This window comes from Arachis ipaensis, chromosome B6 (assembly GCF_059453495.1).
Source record: "Arachis ipaensis isolate K30076 ecotype BB chromosome B6, ASM5945349v1, whole genome shotgun sequence".
NCBI lineage: Eukaryota > Viridiplantae > Streptophyta > Magnoliopsida > Fabales > Fabaceae > Arachis > Arachis ipaensis.
In genome coordinates this window covers 26,066,820-26,094,587 of record NC_142441.1, presented here as the reverse complement: position 1 = coordinate 26,094,587, position 27,768 = coordinate 26,066,820, and the positions used below count along the sequence as shown (strand labels likewise).

General features: G+C 36.2%; 1 protein-coding gene and 1 pseudogene across 3 annotated transcripts; one reads left to right on the top strand and one right to left on the bottom strand.

Moving 5' to 3' along the window:
* The first annotated feature begins 2,850 nt into the window (after positions 1–2,850).
* On the top strand, positions 2,851–19,151 carry LOC107647852 (pleiotropic drug resistance protein 1). 3 transcript variants are annotated; one of them, XM_088491684.1, is made up of 24 exons: positions 2,851–2,970; positions 3,092–3,499; positions 4,174–4,294; positions 4,435–4,523; positions 4,621–4,705; positions 4,830–4,989; positions 5,097–5,173; positions 5,415–5,468; positions 5,557–5,647; positions 5,742–6,043; positions 6,132–6,413; positions 6,491–6,807; positions 6,902–7,056; positions 7,302–7,405; positions 7,511–7,667; positions 7,748–7,935; positions 8,014–8,346; positions 8,444–8,734; positions 8,832–8,915; positions 8,995–9,128; positions 9,198–9,425; positions 9,535–9,706; positions 16,790–17,044; positions 18,853–19,151. In XM_088491684.1, the coding sequence occupies exons 2-24, from the start codon at positions 3,108–3,110 to the stop codon at positions 19,117–19,119; spliced, it is 4,338 nt and encodes a 1,445-aa protein (XP_088347810.1). In that variant the 5' UTR covers positions 2,851–2,970; positions 3,092–3,107; the 3' UTR covers positions 19,120–19,151. The 3 variants fall into 3 exon arrangements, with proteins under 3 accessions (XP_088347810.1, XP_088347811.1, XP_016207379.1); XM_088491685.1 differs by lacking the exon at positions 2,851–2,970 and having other exon boundaries at positions 2,977–3,499; positions 5,958–6,043; XM_016351893.3 differs by lacking the exon at positions 2,851–2,970 and having other exon boundaries at positions 2,977–3,499.
* A 6,898-nt stretch (positions 19,152–26,049) lies between these two features.
* Positions 26,050–27,308, bottom strand: LOC148554938 (uncharacterized; annotated as a pseudogene).
* Between the last annotated feature and the right edge of the window lie 460 nt (positions 27,309–27,768).

Here is a 27,768-nt window from a genome sequence, read left to right as displayed (position 1 = left end):
AAATCGGTCCGGTTTATCCAATTTACCAGTTAATTACCGATTTAGTTATTTTTTTACCAGTTTTTTGTAAGATGATTTTTGAGAATGATCGAATCGGTTAAAGAACTAATTTCGGTTAACCTAATCGAACCAATAGATTCAATCCAATTCGATTTTCAGAATTTTGGTCAAAAAACAATAAATCCATTGACCAAAATTGTTTAAAGTTAAAACCGGATCTTAAGAGCAACTCCAATGCTAAGAAATAGAGTTCATCTTCTGACATATGGGGACTCAATTACCATTGGAGTGAAAAGGGAAGGAGGGCTCTTCACGTGGATCAAGGTTGAGAGTCCCTCTAAACAGGAACTTGCAACAACTAATAAAATCATATCATGTGGTAAGTTAATAAAATAAAAATAAAAATATATTAAATACTTATATATCTATTTAATTAATTATTTATATTAATTATTTATATTGTTATATTAAATCATAATTAATTAAATTTATTTTACATAAAAAATAAATTTAATTTTTACATATTATAAAATATTTTTAGTTGGATTATTTATTTTTATTTATAAAATTTAAAATGCTAATCAAATTTAAGTTATTTATTTTAATATTTTATAATATTGAATTATTTTGAATTTATAAATTTAAATAATATTATTATAAAAAATAATAATTATATTAATTTTAATTATTTTAATTAATTAATTAAGTGGGACCACAATAGAGATTAAAGTTAGTTCCTTCTAATGGAGAAGAGAGAGATTCTTTGAGTTCCTATTTATTGTTTATGATGCAAAAGCTGATGTGGAGTTACTTTTTATGACAGGTGAGCCATAAATAGGAACTGGAATAAGTTTCCTACTGGAGATGGTCTAAGAGTTTTAATTTATTTTTTAAATTAATTTTTTAATTTAGGCTTTTTGCCCCTTTGTTAAACCATTTCCTATTTAAAATTTTTTTAATTTATTTTATCTTTATAATATTTGAAAAATTAATATATATTATTTATTTTAATATTTAAAATATAATTTTGAAAATGAATTAAAACTGTTAATTATTACTCCTAGAAAGATTTTGACAGCTACGGATAAAAACAAGTTGGACTTTATTTTTAAGAGGTCAAACTTGTAATTGTATCATCAACCGTCCTACAATTTATTATGACTAATTCTATAATGTTTATAAATTTAGTTTCTAATTTTTATTTAATTTATTTTTTATAACAAATTTTTTATTTTTTGACAAATTAAACACTACTTTTTAAATACCATTGCCATTACTATTACCATTTATTATAGACTCTTTCACAAATATTAAGTTTCACATTTTGTTAAGTCTTGTTTAATATAATTAGCTTAAAGAGTATTAGAAGGTTTGAAATAAAAAAAAAAAAGAAAAGTCTAAAAAGCAAAAAATAAATTTATAATAAAGCTATGCACCAATAAATAATTAAAAGTAACAAGAAAAAAAAATATAAGTAAAATAATAAAAATAAGTAGTGCAGTAGTTACAATTTTCTTATATTTTTAATGGTTAAAAATTCAAATCCCACATGTTAGTATGTTACATAACATTTTAAACTTATTTCTAACCGGCAAAATTCACCTGCTCATGCGCAACTTGGATCAAATCTGAATGTGTTAGAATAAAATCCTAATATCAGGTGGACTGTGGACAACAAAAAAGAGGGAAAAACCTTGGACTTCTTTGTATATAATGTAGTTAAATAATTCTATAGAAATATTATAATAAAAAAATAAAATAAAATTAACTTATGTTTTAACTATGAGTGAGTGAAAAGAGATAAAGAAGTTGCCACTTGCCACGGCTATTTTATTTAATTCGCAGAATCACAGTCGTTAATAGTGGGGTTGTACTCAATTAGTTGGTGGAAAGAGATTGTGCCACCATCGTTAATTTTATTATTATATATATATATATATATATATATATATATATATATATTTTACCAAAGATAAAAGACTCGAAACCACAACCTCTTAATTTTATTATTATATTAGGTGTGCACTAAAATCAGTTATAGTATAAAATATATGTTGGAATATAAATATATATTAAAAATAAATTAAATCATATATATATATATATATATATATTTATTAAAAATATTATTTATATATCAAAATTAGCTATCAATGTATTTGTGTATAAATATATATATGATTTAATTTATTTTTAATATGTATTTATATTCCTAACACATATTTTATACTAGTGGCTGATTTTAATGGCTAATTTTAGTGTACATATAACATTACCTAATATTTATATACAAATATATTCGTAACTAATTTTAGTAGTTAATTTTAGTATATGAATAGTATTTTTGTTAATTTTAATATAGGTTTAATTTTAATATCATTAATCAAAGTCCTAGCTAGTATGGTTCACATGACATAATCAATGATATCATCCAATTCAATATGTTTAATGGTTTGTCCATATGATAAGTTGATAACATGACATTAGATTGATTATTAGCACAATCTTGCTTTTTATCGATATTCCTCCAATGAAACATAAGAGAATAAGTAACCGAAAATTTCCAATATAGTGTTGAGTTGACCCTTTTGAAAAAGACAAATGCCAAGTTACAGGAATCATTGTCACTAATATAAATATATAATGCTGGCACTCGTCACTAGTGATACCTCTCATAAGTAGCAGCCCATGTGAATGTATCCATAGTAATTGGTCACTCTTTTTTTTCCCCAAAGATATTTTAAATTTCATTAATGAAAAATAGCACATCCGTCCATTACATCTAGGACAAAGAAGAAAGAAAGGTGGTATTGACCAAACAAGAGACTTCAATAATAATAATGAAAATAAAGCTTGTGTTTTTCTTAAAAGAGAGATTAATACAAGTTTATGGAGTATTATTAACAGTGATGGTATTAAATCATGTTTACATATATATAGCCAAACACTAGAATCAAGGAACTACTACAAGTCCACAATATTACATATACTTAAACTTCTTGTCTTCTTCACCAAAACTATTACATTGTTTTTATGTTGTTTTTCTCTTGAAATATAATCCGAAACATTTGGTTTAGTTTCTACTCTGAAGTACAATAATAATCATAATGGATGAAGGAGGTAGTTCCAGAGCGGGAATTCGTAGGATCAGTAGTACTACTTTTAGAGAGAGTTTCAAGAACATGTTCATAGAAAGTTCTTCATCACTTTGGAGTAACGATACCACCGGCGTGGAGATGTTTCCCAACAACTTCTCTTTTCACCAAGAAGATGAGGAAGATGATGAGGAAGCTCTCAAATGGGCTGCCATTCAGAAACTACCTACGGTTGCGCGGATGAGGAGAGGATTGCTGGCCACCCCCGAAGGGGTGGCCGACGAGGTGTGCATACCAAAACTTAGGTTGCAAGAAAGAAGAGCTTTGCTTGAGAGATTGGTTAGAGTTGCTGGTCAAGAGGATACAGAGAAGTTCTTCCTCAAACTCCAGGATCGTATTGAAAGGTAATAATTAAGAAAGTATTTCTTTCAATATTTTGATTATGAAAAATGTTATTTGTGTATATATATTATTTAACTTATTTTTAATATATATTTTTATTTTAATATGTATTTTATATTAATAATTAATTTTAATAGTTAATTTTAGTATACATCTAACATAATTATTTTATTATTTATTTTCAAAACTAATAGTTTTTTAGTCGATGCCATGAAAAATATGAGCATGGATAATTTTAAACATCTAAAATGTAAATTAACTCAATATTCACTAAAATAGATTTTTTTTTTTCCAAAAATTATCCTGTGTGATGGAAGAGCTATCGTATTAGTTTATATTTTCCATAGTTAAAATATTATCATTCATCTTTTTGTCAGAGAAAATAGTTTACTATAAGATTATAGAGTAAATTATTATTAATTAAATTTAATAAAGACGTCTTTTGTCGTGAAAAATGTTAGGATTTAATACTTTTTATTAATATTAATCAATATTTTAAATTAATATTTTATTTTTATACTATTGTAATTTAAGATTTAAAGTTTAAAATTTAGTATACAAATATTTTTGTTAACTAAATATTAGTTAAAAAATGATAAATTTTGATAGTGATGTATCATTACTGTTTTGTTATTGGATTTCATGGATGATCTCTATCTTTTTCTTCTTACTTCAGGGTTGGTATTACTCTTCCAACAATAGAGGTCCGATTTGAGCATTTGAAGGTGGAAGCAGAAGTTCATCTAGGAACTCGAGCTTTGCCTACCTTCGCTAACTTCATACTCAATATAGTGCAAGTAAGATATGCATGGAAATAGATTTTTTTTTTTTCATTCAATTGTTTTATCAAGTGTGATATTTTATTATATACTTTTTAAGTGAAAATATTTTATTTCATATGAAGGAATTCTAATACACATTTTCTGTTTATGAATAGGGTTTACTAAGAACCCTTCATGTAATTCCCACCAGAAAGCAACAGATAACTATTCTCCAAGATGTCAGTGGAATTATAAGGCCAGCCAGGTAATAAAAGTATAGAAATTATTGTTCCAATTAATGATATTGACATTAACACTGATAACTTACTTGACATGTAACAATTCCACTTGTTCATCTACAGAACAACATTGCTTTTGGGGGCCCCTGGCTCTGGGAAGACTACACTCCTCTTGGCTTTGGCAGGAAAACTTGATTCAAAACTAAAGGTTAAATTTTAATGTCTACTTCGGATGAATTTTAAAATATTATAAATGAAACTAAGTGATTGTACAAGTTCTTGGAGCACATGAGATGAATCTAATTATGAAGATGTGACTTATTGTTGATCAGTTCAATGGTAAGGTTACTTATAACGGTCATGAGATGAATGAATTTATACCTCAAAGAACAGCTGCATATGTCAGTCAGCATGATCTTCATATTGGAGAAATGACTGTTAGAGAAACACTAGCCTTCGCAGCAAGAGTACAAGGAGTCGGAATTCGTTATGGTTAGTACACAACACATACATGATTTTGTTTCTTTGTCAAGAAGAGTTCTATCTAATGCAAAATTGAATAAAGTGCTAAAATATGTTTGGCATTTATATATGTATAGACTTGCTACAAGAGGTGTCTAGAAGAGAAAAAGAAAAAAATATTACTCCTGATCGAGATGTTGATGTCTATATGAAGGTATACTTGTTTTCATTGCATCCCTTAGTCTTTTCTTAAATTTTGTTGAAGATAATGTTAGCTATTGTACAACATACTTGTTGAAATTCGACAATTCTTATATTTTAGCTATAAGAAGACAACGAAGTTTCGTTACACTGGTTTATATTTTGAGATGTGTTATTTGTAAGAATTTTTGCAGTTATATTTTTATGATATTGAGGTTGATCAACTAGTTAAACTTTTGATTTATTATGATCAGGCTGTAGCAACAGAAGGCCAGAAGACAAATTTGATTACAGATTTTATTCTAAAGGTAAAAGCTATTTCACTGTAAAGTTTTCTCTGGTAATCATGAAGTCATTTTGTGTTTATTTTTTGATTGTTTTAATTCATGTTTTCAGGTTTTGGGACTAGAAGTATGTGCTGATACTATTGTAGGAAATGCAATGCTAAGAGGTATTTCTGGTGGGCAAAGAAAACTTCTTACAACAGGTAAAACAAGAACAAGCTAGATTTCAATCATTAATGTCTAATTATCATAAACATGAATCTAATTTTAGAAAAAAGTGTATATATACAAATATAGGAGAGGTGCTGGTTGGATCAGCTAGAGCTCTTTTCATGGATGAAATATCTACTGGTTTAGATAGCTCAACAACTTTTCGAGTTGTGAACTCAGTGAAGCATCTCATCCACTCTCTTAAAGGAACTGCCGTTGTCTCACTCCTTCAACCAGCACCAGAGACTTACAATCTTTTTGATGACATTATTCTACTCTCTGATGGCCACATTGTATATCAAGGTCCCCGTGAACATGTTCTCGAATTTTTCGCCTTCATGGGCTTTAAATGTCCTGAGAGGAAAGGAGTTGCAGACTTTTTGCAAGAAGTAATAAATTTGAATAATGTGTTTCTGTATCCATAATCTGCATTATTTAATTTGATCTACACAAATTTATTATGATATGTTATAATAGGTGACATCAAGGAAAGATCAGGAACAATATTGGGTACACAAAGATCAACCTTATGAATTTGTGACACCAAAAGAGTTTGCTGAAGCACTGCATTCATTCCATGTTGGGATAAGCATTGATAATGAACTTGCTACACACTTTGACAAGTCTAAAAGCCACCCAGCTGCTTTGGCAACCAAACTTTATGGCATAGGAAAATGGGAACTCTTAAAAGCATGCTTCTCTAGAGAATACTTACTAATGAAGCGCAATTCATTCATTCACATCTTCAAGCTTTGCCAAGTAAGTTTTGTTTTGCCATTGCAAGATCATGTTCTTTTTCAGTTAGTCCATTCCTAACTTTATACAACATGCTTTAGATTGTTGTAGTGGCCTTCATTGTAATGACGATTTTCTTCCGTACTAATATGCATCGAGATTCTGTGGTTGATGGTGGTATATATGTTGGTGCAATGTACTATTGCATTCTTCTGATTGTGCTAAATGGATTTGCTGATCTTACTGTGACAATTTCTAAGCTTCCTATGTTTTACAAGCAAAGAAACCTTCTCTTCTTCCCTTCATGGGTATATGTTCTCCCTGAGTGGATCCTAAAGCTTCCCATAACTTTCACAGAAGTGGGAATTTGGGTATTTCTTACTTACTATGTAATTGGTTTTGATCCAGATGTTGGAAGGTAAAACAGCTCTATTTTCAAATCTTTACATGCAATACCCAATTTCAATTCTAAGTTGCTTACATGGTTGCATATATTTCTCTACTTTGTGCAGATTCTTTAGGCAATTCCTTCTTCTTGTACTTGTTAACCAGATGGCTACTGCCGTATTCCGATTTATTGCAGCACTTGGTAGTAAAGTGGCTTTCACAATTGGCTCATTTACATTGAGCATCCTTGTTATAGTGAGTGGTTTCATCTTGTCAAAAGGTATAATACATACCAAAAGTTATTTTTATTTGAGAAACATCAATGTTTCTTTCTTCACTTATTGCTTACCTTTAGATTTTGTTTATAAGAGAAAAATGCCAAGATCTAGAGATAGAGATACAAAGTTACAAACGATTTCAAGAATTTTCTGTCCCTATTTTTGTCTATATCTCCATAACCAAATATCTTATTGTTCTACATTAACTTAATTTTGTTTGCTTATTTTCTTTACTTGATGAACACAGATAATATGAAAAAATGGTGGTTATGGGGATTTTGGGCATCGCCTATGATGTATGGACAGAATGCCATTGTAAATAATGAGTTTCTAGGCAAGAAATGGAGACACGTAAGTCTAATTTAGATCAAGTCATTCCATCTCTTCACCAATGAAATTGTGTTTTCACAAAATGATACAAACCATATAATATTTGGATATATTTTCTGATGCAAGGTTCTGCCTAACTCCACAAAACCACTAGGAATTGAAGTTTTGAAGTCCCGCGGATTCTTCACACAGTCAAATTGGTATTGGATAGGTGTTGGGGCATTGATTGGATATACAATAGTGTTCAACATTGGTTACATCCTTGCTCTTGCTTTCTTGAGTCGTGAGTTCCTTCGCACCATTTTTCACAGCAATCAAGCTCTTATATAGTAGGTGGACTAATGTTACAAATTGATCATGCAGCAATTGTGCAACAACATGGTGTTAAGTCAGAGCAATCGAAAAGCAATGAGCAGAATCATGGAGGTAACAATGCTCAAAAAGAAGGTGGAGTGGAGAACAATCATAACAGAAAGACAGGAATTATTCTTCCTTTTGAACCATGTGCCGTTACATTTGATGAAATAACTTATTCTGTTGATATGCCACAGGTGTGGAAAAGCACTTTGATCATAGTTCTTAGTTATTTTGAAACTATAATTTTACTGAATTCTTGCACTGAATTATAGGAAATGAGGATCCATGGTGTTCTTGAGGACAGATTATGCCTTTTAAAGGGTATCAACGGCACTTTTCGGCCCGGGGTTCTTACTGCTCTAATGGGTGTTACTGGTGCTGGCAAAACAACTTTGATGGATGTACTCTCTGGTAGAAAAACTGGTGGATATATCGGCGGAAGCATCACGGTTTCTGGTTATCCAAAGAATCAAGAAACCTTTGCAAGAATTTCTGGATACTGTGAACAAAATGATATCCACTCGCCAAACGTCACTGTATATGAATCATTGGTCTACTCAGCATGGCTTAGATTGTCTGCCGAAATCAATGCTGAAACCAGGAAGGTTAACCACAAATCTCGACTCCATGCAAAAGAGACAAAAAAAAAAAGTTGATCTCGTTTATCACTTTACTAAGTTTGGAAATGACTAATTCTTGCAGATGTTCATTGAAGAAGTCATGGAACTTGTGGAGCTGAATCTAATAAGGAATGCAATAGTTGGATTGCCAGGTGTTAACGGTCTCTCAATGGAGCAGCGCAAAAGGTTGACTATTGCAGTTGAGTTGGTGGCTAATCCTTCTATAATATTCATGGATGAACCAATTTCTGGGCTTGATGCAAGGGCTGCTATCATTGTTATGAGAGCAGTTAGGAACATAGCAGATACCGGAAGAACAGTAGTTTGCACCATTCATCAACCTTGCAGTGATATATTTGAATCTTTTGATGAGGTCCAGTAGACAGAGTAAAATGTTGTGGGAACTAGCAAATTTAATTTTTGTTCTCTTTCATTAATTTGTTTCTAATATTTAATTTTCACAAGTGCAGCTTTTCCTAATGAAAGTAGGAGGACAAGAAATATATGTGGGGCCACTTGGATACCATTGTTCTCATTTAATCAATTACTTTGAGGTAGCACTTAAAAATTTAGGAACGTTGTAGTTTTATCTTGCTAAAGTATTCACTCATGTTAACACTTCTTCTCTTAAAGGAAATACAAGGTGTCAGCAAGATTAAAGATGGTTATAATCCAGCTACATGGATGTTGGAAGTAACTTCTTTAGCAAAAGAAATGGAATTGGGAATTGATTTTGCTCAGGAGTACAAAAATTCATCGCTATATAGGTATTTTTCTCTTTTGTATAAATATTCAAATGGTTATTTATCTAAACTGGCCCATGTCATTTGTTTCAGGAGAAACAAAGAACTTATTAATGAATTAAGTATCCCAGTTCAAGGTTCTAAGGACCTTTATTTTCCTTCCAAGTATTCGAGGTCCTTTTTCACACAATGCATGGCTTGCTTATGGAAGCAACATTGGTCTTATTGGCGCAATCCTCCATACACTGCTATAAGATTTCTCTACACCATCGCTGTTGCCCTGTTGTTTGGAACCGTCTTTTGGAACCTTGGCTCCAAAATGTAAGACAGACAAAATTGGAAAACTAACAAAATCTAATTTATAAAGCTCTTTATATATTTGTTTTCATGTTCATGTATAACATTATATTCCATAATCATTATATTGCAGTGAAAAACGACAAGATCTTTTCAATGCTATGGGATCCATGTATGCTGCTGTTCTTCTTCTTGGTATTAGGAATTCTAGTTCAGCACAACCATTGGTGTTCGTGGAAAGAACAGTGTTCTATAGGGAAAAAGCTGCTGGCATGTACTCAGCTTTTGCATATGCTTTTTCTCAGGTAAGTAATTTAAAGGGTAAAAAACGGCATTAAGCCATTGGAGGAAACATTTTACACAATTCAGCCAAAATCAATTTTGATACGCCATTCAACCAAAGCAAAATTTTATATAATTCGAATCTATACGTTTCGAATTATACTTGTATGTAGTTCGAATTGATTAAACTCGAATTACATGCATGCATGAAGTCCAAGTAGTTCGAAACAACTTGTCTCGAATTACACAAGAAAAATTCGAATCAAATCAATTCGAATTACTAAGAAAGAGTGACGTTACATGTAGTTCGAATCATATTAATTCGAATTACTAAGGTTTGATAATTCGAAATTAGTTGATTCCAATTATATATATATAGTGCGAATCAAGTTGATTCGAATTACTATGAAGCAGAGCTCTATATATATGCTGTAAACGTGAGTTGCTCTCAACAGAGAGGTGAGATGGCTAGTGAGGATAGTTTTCTAGTGCTGGTACACCACAGAGGATCGATTAAGAGAAAAACTTGGTCCGGTGTGAAGTTTACCGATAAGGATCCTCTATGTATTATCGTGAGGCCTACGACGAGCTACGATGCCCTCGTTAGCTCTGTGCTGGTGAAGCTTGGTCTGGAAGGAGTGAAAAGGGTTAAGAAGTTTTTCTATCGCATTTCAACCACGGTGCTCTATGATACCGTGAAGTATGATTGTTTCACGATCGGGAGTGATGAGGACTTGCAGGTCATGTTTCATTGTCGCAGGCAGTTTCCCGAGGTGAGGACACCAGAGCTGTTGGCAAAGTTGGTTGACGTGGTATCCAGCTCGGGTGGTTCGAATCGGAATACCAACACTATAGCGACGGTGGCCAGTTCAAGCTCGAGACCTGCGATTGCTTCATCCTTCGTCCCTGTGTATGAGCCACCGATCCAGCGTGTCGCCTCCCCTTCGTTCGCTGTTGATCTCAGCAGCAATGTTGGCGATGAGGTTCGACATGGGGTACATCTTCCGACCGAAGTACAGTGTCCTACACCGGCCGGTGTTGGAGAAGGGTTGTTTGATGATCCAGATGATGATGATGTCGAGCCGGATATGATCGCTGACGACAGTGGCGATGATCTTGGAGCGAGTGATCCGAGAGGGGCTACAGGTGGATCTAGTTCTGGCACACAGCAGTACCCACCCCATTTTTCATCGTTGGACCTGGATGCCATGAGGCAGGATGAATATCCTGGACAGGTTGCTGGATTTGGCGCCAGAGATACGGAAGGATCTGCCGGTATGACAGAGTTCCAGGTTGGTCAACAATTTCAGGATAAAGACGAGGCGCTGTTGAGTGTGAAGACTTACAGCATTCGCCGAGGGGTACAGTACAAGGTAGTTGAGTCTGACTATCGCAGGTATGTGTGAAAGTGTTCTGAGTTTGGGAATGGGTGCACATGGTTGATTCGGTTGAGTCTCCGGCAGCGCAAGGGCATCTGGGAAGTCAAACGGTACAACGGACCGCATACCTGTCTCGCCACCTCCATCTCCAGCGACCATAGGAGTTTGGACTACCATGTGATAGCGACGTTCATTATGCCAATGGTGAGGGCTGATGCATCCGTCAATATCAAGGTGCTTCTAAATGCCACAGCCGCACACTTTGGGTTCAGGCCCACGTATAGGAGGGTCTGGATGGCGAAGCAGAAGGCCGTCGCCGTCGTCTATAGGGACTGGGATGAGTCGTACAACAAGCTCCCTAGGTGGGTGTTAGGAGTTCAGTTGACGATGCCTGGTACTGTAGCAGTCCTCAGGACTTGCCCTGTTCGAGTTGGGGGACATGTGGATGAGTCTCAGGCTTATTTTCAGAGGTTGTTCTGGACGTTCCCCCTTTGTATCGAGGCATTTCGTCATTGCAAGCCATTGGTGAGTATTGACGGCACCCATCTATATGGCAAGTATGGGGGAACGTTGCTTGTCGCGATTGCACAGGACGGGAACTCCAACATACTTCCCGTGGCATTTGCACTAGTTGAGGGTGAGAATGCTGAGTCATGGTCTTTTTTTCTCTCCCACCTCCGTCAGCACGTGACACATCAGCTAGGTCTGTTAGTTATTTCAGATAGGCATAACGGCATCAAGGCAGCGCTCGAGGCTCCTGATGGGGGATGGCTACCTCCGACTGCATACCGGGCATTCTGCATTCGACACGTAGCAGCGAATTTCGCTCTCACCTTCAAGGGCAAAGCCGCCCGGAGGCTTCTTGTGAACGCCGCATATGCGAAGACCGAAGTGGAGTTCGACTACTGGTTTGACATTCTGCGTTCTGAGAATCCGGAAATGTGTGACTGGGCAAACCGGATTGAGTATTCGTTGTGGACACAGTATTGTGATGAGGGTCGGAGATTCGGGCACATGACGACCAATACCTCTGAGTGTGTGAATTCAATCCTGAAAGGGGTAAGGAACCTCCCTGTGTGCTCACTGGTGAAGGCCACATACGGAAGGTTGGCGGAGCTATTTGTCCGTAAGGGGAGGGAGGCCGAGGCGCAGCTGGGCACCGGACAACAATTCATTCAATACCTAGTAAAGTGTATCGAGGCCAACCTGAAGACGGCTAGGTGCTTCACGGTGACTGTTTACGACAGGGATAACTCGGAGTACACCGTGGCAGAAACGACTCCGACTGGTTCGTTCTCACTGGGTAGCTACAGGGTCTCACTAGGTTCTCAGACTTGTGATTGTGGATACTTCCAAGCACTTCATTTCCCGTGTCCGCACGCACTGACATGCTGTGCCTACTCACGTGTAACTTGGCAGCCATACGTCCACGAGGTCTATCGCCTTAGTTCCGTTTTCGGTGTCTATCGGATGGGATTTACACCTCCCATTCCGGAAGGTTTCTGGCCACCATATAACGGGCCTACCGTTATACCGGATCCGAACATGAGGCGTGCGAGGGAGGGTCGTCCGAGGTCCACCCGCATACGTACCAACATAGATTAGGCAGATCCGAACCGACCAAAGAGATGTGGCTTCTGCAAGCAACCAGGACACACTCGTCGGAGTTGTCCGCAGGGCGGACGGGCCACCCACACAGGGGGGAATGAATAGGAACGTGTTGTTGTGTGTTTGTATTTGTATTAGTTTCGTCAGATGATTTACTTTCGTCAGTTGTATTTTACTTTTGTTAGAAAGCGATGTTATTGGTATGTTCAGTTGTTATTTTTTAGTGATGAAAGTTGTATTTCGTACCACATATGTATGTTGAATGTCTTTCTAAGTAAGGAATTAAGTTACATTGGCAAAATACACATTCTGTCGAAGTGACTAATACAAAATACAATAACATCAAAGTAACTGCTCCATGAAGTAATGACCTAATGAAATCAGACATAACACCGATGACAGAAAAAAAATAATAGAAACATAAGACGACGACATACACCACGATCCCCCAATCATCTAAAGAGGTGCGAGCCAGTGAAACAACGGCGTGGAACCCGTGTCCTGTGACCTCTCCGTATAAGCGGCTCCTCATCCTCAATCTCGTCCTTGTCGTCATCCGGAGCAGGATGTGTGGGTGTCCTGGGCGGGACATGCACGGGCCTGGATGATGACGGCCCAGCAACTGAATGTGATCCAAGAGTATGTGCGGATGCTGGTGTCCCACCCAGGGCAAAAGTCTGCACAGGAGGCACCGTGGGAGGCTCGTTCAAATCTACATCTAACGGTGCCTGTGTCCCTGTCGTCTGACCCCGTCCTCGGGCAGCGTCATCCTCCTGCATGATGGTCCGTATATCATCAAGGAAATGTGGTCCACCGAACTCGGCGACAATCCCATCACCGGCAAGGAAGTCTGGAAACATGGATCCCGGACTCACCCATGGCGTACTCTCCTGAAGTGTGTGATCGTCACCGGGAACACCGACAAAGTAATCTCTGAGCGGTCCTCCCCCAAGCTCAGCGTCAGTGTGACTCGAGGGATCTCCCATACCAGATCCATACCACTCACCATCATGCCCTCCCTGATCGGGCCTAGCAACCCCAACTGCAGCACCTCCTCCGGTAGCACCCCGACCACGATCAGGGACATCGTCTCTAGCAGCAGCCTCCCTCCTCCTGCCTCCACGCCCACGTCGTCTCCCGCCCCCTTACCTGCCTCATCACCCTCCTCCATAGCATGATCCAGCCACTGCCACTCACGCTGGCTACGACGTGTCCCGACTCGAGCTCTCCTCTCAACCCGACGCCTGTCAGGGACGTCGTCGACTCGATCCATATCAGGAACTCGGCCGGCACCCCTCTGCGTCGCCTCATCCGGAATAGGAATACCTCTAGGATCCCCAAGTACATCTCTGGTGACAGGAACCTCTTTCTGTGCTGATGCCACCATCCCAAGAACTCATGCGAGGGACCCGGGTCGGCCACGATGTCAAACTGTAAAATGTGCTCCGCACGAGTCTCCCAGTGAAGATGCCAGTACTGCAAGTGGGACGGGAACCAACAGTCACCTCCTCTCCCGTCCTTCGACATCAAGAAGTCGATGTTCAGGGCGGGATGCGGTGGGGGCTGTACGCCGCCGAACTGCGGTAACACTCTATCAACCTGATGCCACTCAACCACCGCAAAATAAATCAGCGACGTCACACACCGCCATAACATCGTATGCCTAGGCTCCAAGACCTCCGGATGGACAACCTGAATGACATCCAGTGCGCTATAGGGCATCCATATAAACTGAAAAAAGCAAATAAAATCCATTTGACGAAGTTGTTAAACCATATAAACTGAACCAACCAGTAAATATACATATGAGCTTAGCGTACTTACATCCCAAGGCTGTAACAAGTCGATCCTAAGTCGAGCATTCTGCACCCGAGGTTCCTTGTTGCTAATCCCAGGATTGTAACCTGCCCACCTGCGTCAGAAGTTAAACATGGAACTACATTCATGAATGAATCTAAAAGCCATGTAATTGCTTGCAAAATTGAAAATAAATACATTAAGGATACATAGGACAAAACAATAGTGGTACCTCGAGGTAAGGGGCCAGCTAAACGCATCATACTCAGGAGGCCTAAAACCAGGAAACCGCCAAAAGATCCAAGACTGAAGTAACTGAAGCGGCCCAGCTAACTTCACGACATGTCTGTTGGCCACTCGGCACATGCACCGGTACAACCATGCTAGTGCCGCCGATCCCCAACTGTAGCCACCCATCTCCTCAAGCCTAGTAACGAAGGGTAGCCATCTGATGTGTATACGATTGCCGGACTTGTCGGCAAACAGCTGGGTGCCCAGCAACATCATGATATAGGCACGGGCAAAGCGCCTAACTGTCTCCTCATCGGCCCCATCGGAGCACTCTCCAAAAGTCTCCTGGAACCAGGTGCAGTTCACTGCGAATTTTTGAATTTGGTTTTCAGGAGATAAAACACCGAGCAAATCATGGAACCACTACCAAGCTGGCCGGCCACCCTCAATGTATAGGTGGAAGTCTGTCAGGCAACCACTAACGTAATGTCCGTCCACTGGCAACCCTAGCTGGTACGCGACGTCCTGAAGCGTGATGGTGCACTCTCCGAACGGCATGTGGAAGGTGTGCGTCTCAGGCCGCCACCTCTCGACGAATGCACTTACAAGGGGCTCGTCTATTCGGAACCATCTGTCGTTCAGTCTCGCAAGATGGTATAATCCGGCCATCTGCAAGTACGGAACGTACCTCTCATCAAGACGCATCCCCTGCTGCTGCCACACGCTAGATATGCAACACCGGGGCTGCGCAGTAGATGAACCGCATAATTAGAACATATTAAAATACAACTAACATATACAATTGACGTCATAAAGAACCAAAAAAGTAATCATGCAATAGAAGATATATTAAAGCAGCGATCAACAATTTAATACATAAACCGCAGACATACACCGATTATACAAACCACATAGAAAAGCAAAACCGCTAACATAATCCACATGCAAAAACCATTAACAAAAACCGCTAACACTAACATAAACCACTATCAAAAAACATTATCAGAAACCACTAGCCTATACCACTATCCTAAACCACTATCCTAAACCACTTACAATAACATAAACCACTATCAAAAACCATTAACAAAAATCACTACCCTAGACCACTATCCTAAACCACTTACAATAACATAAACTACTCCCAAAAACCATTAACAGAAACCACTACCCTAAACCACTATCCTAAACCACTAACAATAACATAAACCACTATCAAAAATCATTAACAGAAACCACTAGGCTAGACTACTATCCTAAACCGCCGACAAAAACCACTATCCTAAAGCACTAACAAATACCACTATCATAAACCGCTATCATCAACCACTACCATTAACCACTAACAACAAACACTATCAACAGCGCAATATCAAAAACCACTAACCTCGTCGTTGATCACCCCGGCGATATGAGCAACACCATCCAAACGATAAGGCCTCCCCGGATCATCCCCCATCGCCTGAATATGCCACTCCGGTCTTTGTCGGTCCGACTCTTGGTCGTTTTCTCTGGGATTTGGTGGGGTAAGAGAGTGAATAAGTGATTCGAATGAACTTGGTTCGAACTCTTTATATAGTCGAAACCCTTGTAATTCGAATCAACTCGATTCGAATTACCAAGCCCAGCCACAATACACGTAATTCGAATCAATTGGATTCGAACTCCCCTGCGCCACGTGCTCTAAGTAATTCGAATTAATATAATTCGAACCATGCATATGAAATTCGAAGCAAATTGATTCGAACTACATTCGAATATTGTTTGTTAGTAATTTGAGACAAGTTGTTTCGAACTACTTGGACTTCATGCATGCATGTAATTCGAGTTTAATCAATTCGAACTACATACAAGTATAATTCGAAACGTATAGATTCGAATTATATAAAATTTTGCTTTGGTTGAATGGCGTATCAAAATTGATTTTGGTTGATTTGCGTGAAATGTTTCTCTAATGGCTTAATGCCGTTTTTTACCCTAATTTAAATTTGTAATTTTAACTTCCTATAATTCGAGTAGTATGTATGAAAAAGGTGTTTATTTTGCTTGTGTTAATATATAATTTAATTAGCTGTTAATATTTTCTTACAGGTTGTGATTGAACTCCCTTATGTCCTTTTACAAGCTGTGGTGTATGGCATTATAGTTTATGCAATGATTGGTTTTGAGTGGACAGTCACTAAGATTTTCTGGTACTTATTCTTTATGTACTTCACTTTCTTGTACTTCACCTATTATGGCATGATGGCTGCAGCAATGACCCCAACTCCACCAATTGCTGTTATACTTTCATCTGGATTCTATCAAGTGTGGAATCTTTTCTCAGGATTCGCAATTCCACGACCAGTAAGTTATTAGGATAATTATGGAGGAAAAATGTTGGTGATATATATAGTGTAAAATATTGTGTCTAGTTATAAATGGTCAAATTCGTCGTGAAAGATCACTCATTTTTTAAATTGGTACCTAAAAAACTTTTTTAATCAAATTTATCTTTCAAAGATTTTAAGTTAGTCATGTTAGTTCTTCTATCACTTCCATTATTAACGGCGTGATGTAACATGTTAAGTGACACCACACTAATTACAGTCCACCTTTGACAGTTAGAGTTGACTGTTAACATAATAAGTTTTTGCAATTAGATAAAAGCAACCCTAAATTGAGGGACTTTGAGGTATTAAAATTTCTCAATTTGAAATTGATTTGATCTAATTTCATAAATTTATCATGTTAGCATAAAATTAGGTCTGTCAGATCCATTGTGACGTCACTTAACATGCCAAACTTTGACACCATGAGCAATGAAAATGACGGAATGACTAATGTGATTAATTTAAGATAGACGAATTTGATTAAAAAAAATCTTTCCGAAGAAAAAATAATTTTCAAGAACAAATTTGACCATTAACTAATTATTGAATATGTACATATATAAATATAACGGTTCTGTTCACAAGTATCTTTAAGAATATAAAAACCAAAAAAAAAAACTTTATAAAAAAGTTGATTTTTTGTATATTTCTAAAAGTGCTTATTTTATAGAAATGTAATGAAAAGTAGAAGTATTATGAGAGAAGTTATTTTTTTTAACTTCTCTATAAGCTCCAAAATAGCTTCTTAGAAAGTTGCAATTTGATTTTGAAAATTGCACCAGACATTAATACTATTACTTTTCATAAGTCAAAAGTAAAAAAAAGCTAATTCTAGAGTTTTCCAAATGGATCCTAAAAATCCAAATACAAAATAACTTATTTATAAGTTACTTTTAACAGAGTCATTTATTGTTTAAGTTATTTTATTAAAAGGAGCTTAATTAAGTTGGTTATCCAAACTGGCCTTAATATCATTGAAAACTTCAAAGGTTTATATATTTTCTATCCAATCTTTCTATTTTTTGCACTTTTAACAAATGTCCTACTTGTTAGCAAAACCTTGAACATAAACATAACTCATTATTAACCGGTTATAGAGCACAAAACTGGATTATGCTTTACAAATTTATCGAATGACATTTTAATTGTATACTCCTTTGATCCTTTCAGTCTGAAATAATTATGCATATTAGTTATGAAAATGATTAAAATAATTTAATTTTAGATCAATTTAAGTGAGAATTATATTGACTAGTTATTTTATTTGTATACTTTTTCAATCTGCTTATTCTCTCTTTCATTTAATAGAGTTACTAAAAGAAAAAGTTAACTAATGCTACCTAATTTTTTTGAATTAACAAATTTTTTGAACAAAATTGAATTTTAGAAAAGAATAATTAATTTTAAAAAATATTATGTACACATAAAAATCAACAACTAAATCAATTATATATTTACATGAGTTGTTTCATATATTCTAACATATATTTTATATAAATAAATAATTTGATAATTAATTTTTTTTTGCGTATATATCATGATTTTAACATGTTTGTTATTTTATTCCTAAAAGATAACTCACTACTAATTTACTACAATACCATTTGTTATCGAAGAAAACACAATGCATACTAATGTCAAGTATTGAATTATTTCTTAGTCATGATTTAGTTAGATGTGTGGTGCATATTAATTGATGATTCTTTTCCTAGGCATACAAATGCACTACATTATTAGTAGTTTTTTTTTTAATTTATTTTGGCTTTTGGCTTTTGGTAACAGAGAATTCCTGTGTGGTGGAGATGGTATTATTGGGGAAATCCAGTAGCTTGGACTTTGTATGGATTGGTGGCATCGCAATTTGGAGACATGCAAGACACGATAGCGTTCAATGGCAAACCTACAACAGTAGAAGACTTCTTGAGAAATTATTTTGGTTTCAAGCACGATTTTTTAGGAGTGGTTGGAGTTGTAATTATAGGGTTTGCAGTTACTTTTGCATTGGTCTTTGCCATTGCCATTAAGATGTTTAACTTCCAACGACGCTAACAAATTCAATGGAAGTCAGATTGTGATGGTTAGATATTTTTTGGTGACTTTTTTTTTTAGTATTAGTAGTAGTGTATTAATGGTAATCGTCATTAATAATAAAAGATTTTGTCTATCATGTGTCTTAACTCTTAAGAATATTTTTAATGTGGAACTTTATTCAATCTTTTTTATGATAAATAAAATAACTCTATATAAATTTTTGTATTATAAACAGTAAATAAAAACTAAACGAATCTCTTTTTTCTGATCTCTAATAGAAGAGACAAATTTTGATTTTCATTATAATTTTATTTATTTAATAAACTAAAATAAAATAAATTAATCTAATTATTGAATTATTGTTTTTGCAATAATATTATTAAAATTTATAAATTTTTAAAAAAATTCACTATAAAAAATTAATAATATACGAAAAAATTATAACTTTGTAATTAATGAGAATAAGTACATAATAATAACTGTTGAGTTAAGAATGCAAATTAATTTAATAATGATGACAAATATTAATTTATTGGATTAAATACCCAATTAGATTTGACTGTTTTATTTAAGTGATGGAGGCCGAAATAATTGAGTAGCAGTCCAAACCAATAAAACAAAACAATCAAATGTGTTGAATGGATATTAAATCCATAACCAAGCCCAATGCAAATTGAAACAAAGAAAAACTTTCAATAAAACTAAGTTTTAGCATTCTTCAAATAAGGTAAACACTTGAGAGAGAGAGAGAGAGAGAGTGCTTCACCTTTAAGCTCAAATACACCAGAGAAGAAAGAAAGAGAAAGTTCATCAAGAAAGTAAGAGTCTAGTCAAACAAATCAAAAGCACGTTATACTAAGTTAGAGGTTAAAGGTAAATAATTTTCTTTTGCATGTAAGTTGATTTCTTCACTTCTTCTCCTACTCTCTGCAACACCACTTAAAGAAAAAAATGAAGAAAATAGTGGTTGATTATCTCTATTGTGAATCAACGGCTAAAGTTGTTATTTGGAGCCAAAACACATTTTCAAGGGTTTGGATTTGGGATTGTCACTGTAAGAACAAAAATCTTACTGCTCCGCCTTTCTCGGTTAAGCCAAAAATCAGAATCAAAATTCCTAATTTTGGGGTTGATTGAAGATAAAGTAGATAATGACATGTGGTTCAAGAATCAAGGGTTTGACTTTAGAAGAACCCAGCCGTGATAGTGAACAACATACAAAAAGAAAATTAATTCTAAAATTGAGTCAAGGAGAGAGAACCAAAATATGAGTTTGTTTGAGAGCTTTCCTAAGAGAGTTCAATGTTTTGGATAGTATTTCTACATCAAAGAAATATTCTGCCAAGATGGAGAGCTTCATCAGAGATAGCTGAATCCGATTTAACTTATAGCACAAAGGCTGTGAATCATCGTCTCCTTCATTGTTTACTGATTGTGTTTTTGTTTCAATGTATATCTTTCTTTGTTTTGTTTGAGAGGAAAAAGACATGAAAGAGAGGCATTGGTAAAGCAATAGAGTAAAAAAGGCTAAGTGAAACACTTGAGAAGAGCCAAGACTTAGTTTCAGTTTTTTTTGGTTGTATTTTCTGTGTGGTATCAAGTACCTGTGAGGTATCCCTTGCTAATTTGAATAAGCACTTAGTGTGTCTAGTTTAGGTACTTACATTACCAAATCAAGTTTATGTTGAAGCTTGATGTGTCTTAGATAGGATTACATTGAGTCCTAGAAAATTGGTGTTTGTAATACTTAAAAAGGATAGTGAAAATTCCACCAACGTGGTGGAGACTGGATGTAGGTTGCATTGCACATGGTAAATGAACCAGGATATATGGTGGTGTTATCTTCTTCCTCTTTGCTTTAGTTTTATTTTTCTGGTTTTATGAGACAAAAAAAAAATTGTCTTTTGCATAATCCGCTGCGCAGACTAAACAGAAGCTAAGTTTTATTTTTGGGTTTAAGTCTTATTTAATCAAAGTAAAAGAAGTTCATAGATTCAACCCTCCTTCTCTAAGCCTTAATGAATCTTCAATTGGTATCAAAAGCCAAGGTCTCAAGAATCAAGCTTAACAGCTTGCAGCAAAGGTCCAATGGCAAACAACTTGGGCATAACCACAGTAGGGGTGGCAACACCGCCCGAACCCGTTGGTACCCACCCCGCCCTTACTCCGCTCAGGGTGGGTAATTACCCGCCCGCACCGGGGCAGGTTCTTAGTCGGGACGGGTGACGGAGGAAAAATATCGGTAAAGATTTTCACAAAAACTATCGCGTTGCAAGTATAGTTCTAAACCGACAATTAAACCTCAATCAATGTTTAAATTGTTTGTCACTTAAGCAAACCCAATAAAATTAACCAAAGTATTAAACCTCGGGTCGTCTTTCAAGGAATTGTAGAGAATTGTATTTATTATTGGTTATGAAATTGTATCTTTTTGGGTTTTGTAATAAGAAACAAGCAAATAAAATGGCGAGAAAATAAATTAATAACTAAGAAAAGTCCTAACAATGGTTGAGAAGCGGAATTCCTATCCTCATTTCCATTGTGAATTGTGATGGGAATTGCAAATTGCTCTCACTTAGTTAACCTCTAACAATTGAAGGTAAGTCAAGTGAGCAAATCAACTTGAGTTCACAAGTCCTAATCAAAGACTAAAGTTAGTGAAACTCAAGCCAACTAGCAACTTTCAATTACCAACCAACAAGAGACTGACAATTCAAGAGTCTCCAAATTACTCAATCCAAACTAAGAATACAAAAATCTAATTTAAAATCCTACCAAATATTTTATCAAACACTTGGTAGGCACAAAATAAAAGCATGAAAAATTAACAAAGAATATTAAATCTAAACAACCAATTGCAAGCATCAATGACTAACAATTAAAGAGAGTAACAATAAACATGAAAAACATAAATTGTATTAAAAGAAATCAAATGTAACAAGAGCTCATAAACATAAAAATGACGAAAAAGAAAAATTAACAAGAGAAGAAGATGAACTAAAGTGCTTAAACAAATAAAAGTAAGACAAAAACTAAATTAAAGGAAGATTGAACCTGAACCTAAAGAGAATTTGAAAGAAGAAACCATAAACCTAGAAAACTACATCTAAAACCTAAAATTGTGAATGAATGAGAAGTGAATAATTCCCCCCTTCCAGCTCCACTTTGCAGCCTCTAATCTTCACTTTCGGGCTTGAAACTGGGCCAAAAGCAGCCCAGAAATGGTCTCCAACGTCTTCTGTTTAATGCAGCACGTGACGCTCTGTCATGCGTACGCGTCAGCCACACATATGCGTTGATGGACTTTTCACTAGCCACGCGTGCGCGTCATCTGAAGAATGCACAAGTCACGCGTACGCGTCGTCCATGCGTGCACGTCGCTACCAGTTTCTAAAATAATTCATTTCTTGTGTTCCTTCCACTTTTGCATGCTTTCTTTTCATCCTCTAAGTCATTCCTACCCTATAAACCCTGAAAACACTTAGCAAACATATCACGGCATCGAATGGTAATAAGAGAAGATTAGGATTAGCGAATTTAAGGCCAAAGAAACATGTTTTCAATCATAGCACAAAATTAGGAAGGAAAATAAAAAACATGCGAATTATATGAATAAGTGTGAGAATAATAGATAAAATCCACTCAATTCAAGACAAAATAAACCATAAAATAGTGGTTTATCAATCTCCCCACACTTAAACATTAGCATGTCCTCATGCTAAGCTCAAGAGAAGCTATAAAGGAGGTGAAGAGGAATGGTGAAATTTATGAAATGCAACCTATCTATATGAATGCAACTAAATGAAAAATTATTTTTTCTACTTGGTTAAAAGTAAATCAATTTCTCCAAGAACAAATATGAACTGGATTCCACTAATTCAAATCATAAAATGAAGTACACATAGACTTGCAAGAAGAAAGCTTGTAAAAGTCGGGAACAAAGAATCGAGCATCGAACCCTCACCGGAAGTGTATACACTCTAATCACTTAAGTGTTTAAGGTTCAATTATCTCACTTCTCTACTAACCTTGCTTTCTAAGGCTTGCTCTTCTTCTACCAATCAACAAAAATTTAATGTACAAATACACATATTAAGAGGTCTTTTAAGGATTGTAATGGGATTAGGGCCAAGGTAGGAATGTATTTGGTTAAGTGGACTAAAATCTGAATCCTTGATTAACCTAAACTCTCTACCTAACTTAAGACAATCCATGTAATCAGAATATAAAATCTAACTACCCATTAACTATATTTTGCCACATTTTCATGCATCCCAAATTTGAATACAACTCATATGCATTGCTGTCACCACTTACTTTGGGGCATTTTGTCCCCTTTTATTTATTTGCTCTTTTTTCTTCTCTTTTTCTCTCTTTTTTTTCTTTTTCTTTTTGGTTTTTTTTTTGTTTTTCTCAATGCATACGATTAAGGTATTGAATGCATGAACATGTCCTCAACATTCTTTTCACATTTTCACAAAAGGGTCTAACATACTCAATTTCCAAACCAAATATTGCCAAACCCAACTTTTCCACACTTAAATCATGAGTACTTTCACTAGTCTAAGCTAACCAATGATTCAAATTAAGGTCATTCATTATTTTTCGCTTAGAGTTAATGATGTGCTAAAATAAAGAATAAACGGAGTAAAATGGCTCAACATTGGTTTGCAAAGGATAATGAAAAGGTTAAGGCCACATGGGTATGTAAACTATAGTGAAACAAATGCCTCAATCACATAAGTGCATGCATACATCAAACAATGGAAATATAGAATCAAGCAAGACAAAGATCACAATTTTAGAGAGAACAATACACACCAAAACAAAGTATTAGTTGATAAAATGCAAACAATTAAATAGGTTCAAAATCTCACTGATTTTGTGTGTTCGAGCTCTAAACCATGTTCCAAAATAAATTTCTTCAAGCAAGTTCAACAAAAATTTTAATTCAAATTAGTGAAATGCTATAAAATAGTTTCTTGAAAAGAAAATCATTACTTCAATCAAGTAGTACATAAATGCACGCAATTAACTACACATGCAATCTATTATACAATGCAACAATTAACTAACAAAGAAAATTAAGAATTGGTGTTGAAAAGAAAGTAACTAACCTACGGAAGTCGGTATCGACCTCCCCACACTTAAATATTGCACCGTCCTCGGTGCATGCAAAGATGTGCAGGTGGACGAGTCGCTACAACTGATGAGTTTCTTCAACAGATTGTGTAGATGGACTTATTTGTTGCCCCATTTAGAAGCTCTTCCTTTTCCTTCTTGGTGGCCATCCTGAAAGAAGAGAAAAGGGAAGAAGAATAACTCACAAACAAAGATACGCAAACAGATAAAATATGGGTGTGCTAATGCGTAGTAATAATGAGGTTCTCAACTACATGGTAGCTACAACATGTGAGTGGGGAAACAATAGAAGCGAAGGGCATTTTAAGTAAATAGCAGACAAGTCAAGAAGCACCCAAAACAATGCAAGAAATAGTCAAGAATTAAGTAAGAAAATTCAACACCAATGGAAAAATAGGAAATTTAGAAAAAGACATGAAAACAAGTACAAAATTAAAATGCAATGAATGAAAGTATGCAAATACAATAAACAAAATAGAATAAAAGAGAATAAGGATGAGAAGTTAAAGAAATGAAGAAGAATAAAGTAAGAAGGGAAGAAGAAAAGGAAGAAGAAAGGAAAGAGGAAAGAATAAGAAAGGAGAGAAGAAAGAGGAAGAATGGAAAACAGGACACGATGCGTAAGTGTCGCCCACGCGTACGCGTGGGTTGCAGGATAAGGAAGTGACGCGTACGCGTCAGTCATGCGTACGCGTGGAAGTGAATTGTGCTCCGCGCACAACACCCGCACAGTTTCAGCCCAACTCTCTGTTTGTAGTATTGGACAATCAAAATTTTGAGTCGACGCGCACGCGTGGATGGTAAAAAACGCAAATGACGCGTACGCGTCAGTGACGCGCACGCGTGGGGTTGGCTATGCATCTAGCACCCCACTAGTGTGGTCCTGGCACAACTCTCTGTCTAGACCGCGCTGTCACGTCGTTCTAGCATGGTTTGGGCACGAACCAAGTTTGGGCGTCGACGCGTACGCGTCGGTCACGCGCACGCATGACAGCCCTTTTTTTTTTAAATTAACAGGCTACCAAAGTAATGTCAAACATTATTAAATAAGTGAAACCATAGCTTAAACAAAATAATCCTAACTAAAAATAAAAATGCAACTTATTACCAATATAAATAAAAGATAAAATAGGAAGAATTTACCATGGTGGGGTGTCTTCCATGTAGCACTTTTAGTTAAAGTCCTTAAGTTGGACATTTGGTGAGCTCCTTGTCATGGTGGCTTGTGCTTTAACTCATCTTGAAATTCCGCCACATTTAGACTTCCAATAAACTCCAACATTCCCAAGTGAATTCACCAAGCCTTGATGAAGTTCTGCACAAGCTTTGAGCTCCCAAAGTTGATCCTCTTGTATGCCGGGATCCCAAATCTTGTTTCTACACCCGTCTTTAAGTTGATCATCATTGTTCCAACCGGGTGGCAAGTAATCCGAATTCTCAATGAAGTACCAAACTCTTCTCTTAGATCCAATCAATTGATCAATAGTCCAACCCTTGCATTTAGCTCTTGAAGTCTCAACCTTGATGAATCTTGCTTTGCAACTCCAACCACTAAACATCATTCTCTTACGCTTCATTTCACAAAGCCTCCTAAGTTGGCCATCTGTTTCAAGAATGCCATACTCAAGTGGAAAAGTAAAGCTAATAGAGATAAGTTTTACCCACTCAAATGAAGGAGTAGACAGCAGCCTAGGTAGAGAAGTCTCAAATGATCTTGACAAAGGATATTCAACTCCCGTCCAACTTTTTCGAAGGACTTCCACCTTTTGAAAAGATTCTTCACTTTCAAGCTCTTTCTCACCGAGTTCATCCAACTCTTCTCTGTCACTCAAGTCATAAATATGAGGTTGAGAGAAATCTACCTTAACGTTGCTTTCAATTTCATCGGGAGAAGGTTCTTCAAACTCACGGATTTCACTTGTGGATGCAACTTTATTACTAGGATGGCTTAATTCATGATCATCACCACCAAGGGAACTTGTTTCTTTATCTATTCCATCCAATTCTTCATAAGGAATATGCTTTGGAGGTTGTGCACTACCCTCCTCAATATCAATTTCAAGCTTCTTGGAGGAATACTCTGCAACTCTAGATTCCCATGGAGGTTCAGCATCTCCTAAGTCTTCAACCACTTCTTCCTCTTCATCAATTACGGCTTCCTCCAATTGTTCTAATACAAAGCCACATTTCTCACTTTTCACCGGAGTTTCTAGTCTCTCCTTCATGCTACACTCTTCTATTGATTCTCCACATGCGCCCATGGGGGTACTTTGAGTGCTGAAGTGCAGTGAAGCTAAATTATCTACTACCTCGGTCAAGGTAGCTATGAACTCTAGTGTCGCCTGCTGCATCTCTCTTTGCTCTTAAAGAAGAACACCAAGAGTGTCATCCATTGGAGATTGGAGTGGATATGAGGGTTCATTACTTGGGAGGAAGGGTTCATGATAGGAGGGTAGTTCATCATGATATGGATGTGGCGGTTCAACACTTTTTATCTTTTCCACTTGTTGTACAACACACTCCAGTCCCTTGTTCTCAAGTTGAGATTTGTTAGGCATGAGATCTTCGTGTGCTTTTCGGCTTTTCTCTCGCTCTATTTGATGGATAGTTGCTTGAAGTCGATCCATTGCTTCCTTAAAATGATCCTGTGGCTCTTGTTCTGCTTGGCTAACATAATTAGGATCATATTGTGGTTGAAAGCTCGCACACATTAGAGGTGGTGTATATTGAGGTGGTGGTTCTTGGGAGTAATTGGGTTGAAATTGGGGTGGCTCTATGTATTATTCATATGGTGGTTGGTATGGTGGATAAGGGTTAGGATCATATGAAAGTGTTTGATTGTAGAGGGCTTGTGAGTATGGTGGTTCAAAGCTATGTTGAAGAGGGGGTTCATAGGTATATGGTGGTGGTTGTTGATTGTCACGAAAAGGTCCACCAAAATCATTGTCTTGGTATACATCATGGAATGGTTGTTCCTCATAGTATGTTGGTAGAGATTGTTGCCAAGAGGGTTGTCCATAAGCTTGAGGCTCCTCCCACCTTTGATTGTCCCATCCTTGATGCATGTTCTCATTGTAGCTTCCATTTCCTACAATATAATTTGAACCAAACTCATAGCCAAAGGGGTGAGAATTCATAGTAACAAGAGAAAAAAAATAATAAGAATTAATGAAAATAAACTCCTAAAACTAGAAACAACTAACAAAGAAACAAAAGGCAAACATATTCACAATACTCACAATAACCAATAATAAGGCACAAATTTGCGATTCCCTGGCAACGACACCAAAAACTTGACGGAGGAAAAATGTCGGTAAAGATTTTCACAAAAATTATCGCGTTGCAAGTATAGTTCTAAACCGACAATTAAACCTCAATCAATGTTTAAATTGTTTGTCACTTAAGCAAACCTAATAAAATTAACCGAAGTATTAAACATCGGGTCGTCTCTCAAGGAATTGCAGGGAAGTGTATTTATTATTGGTTATGAAATTGTATCTTTTTGGGTTTTGTAATAAGAAACAA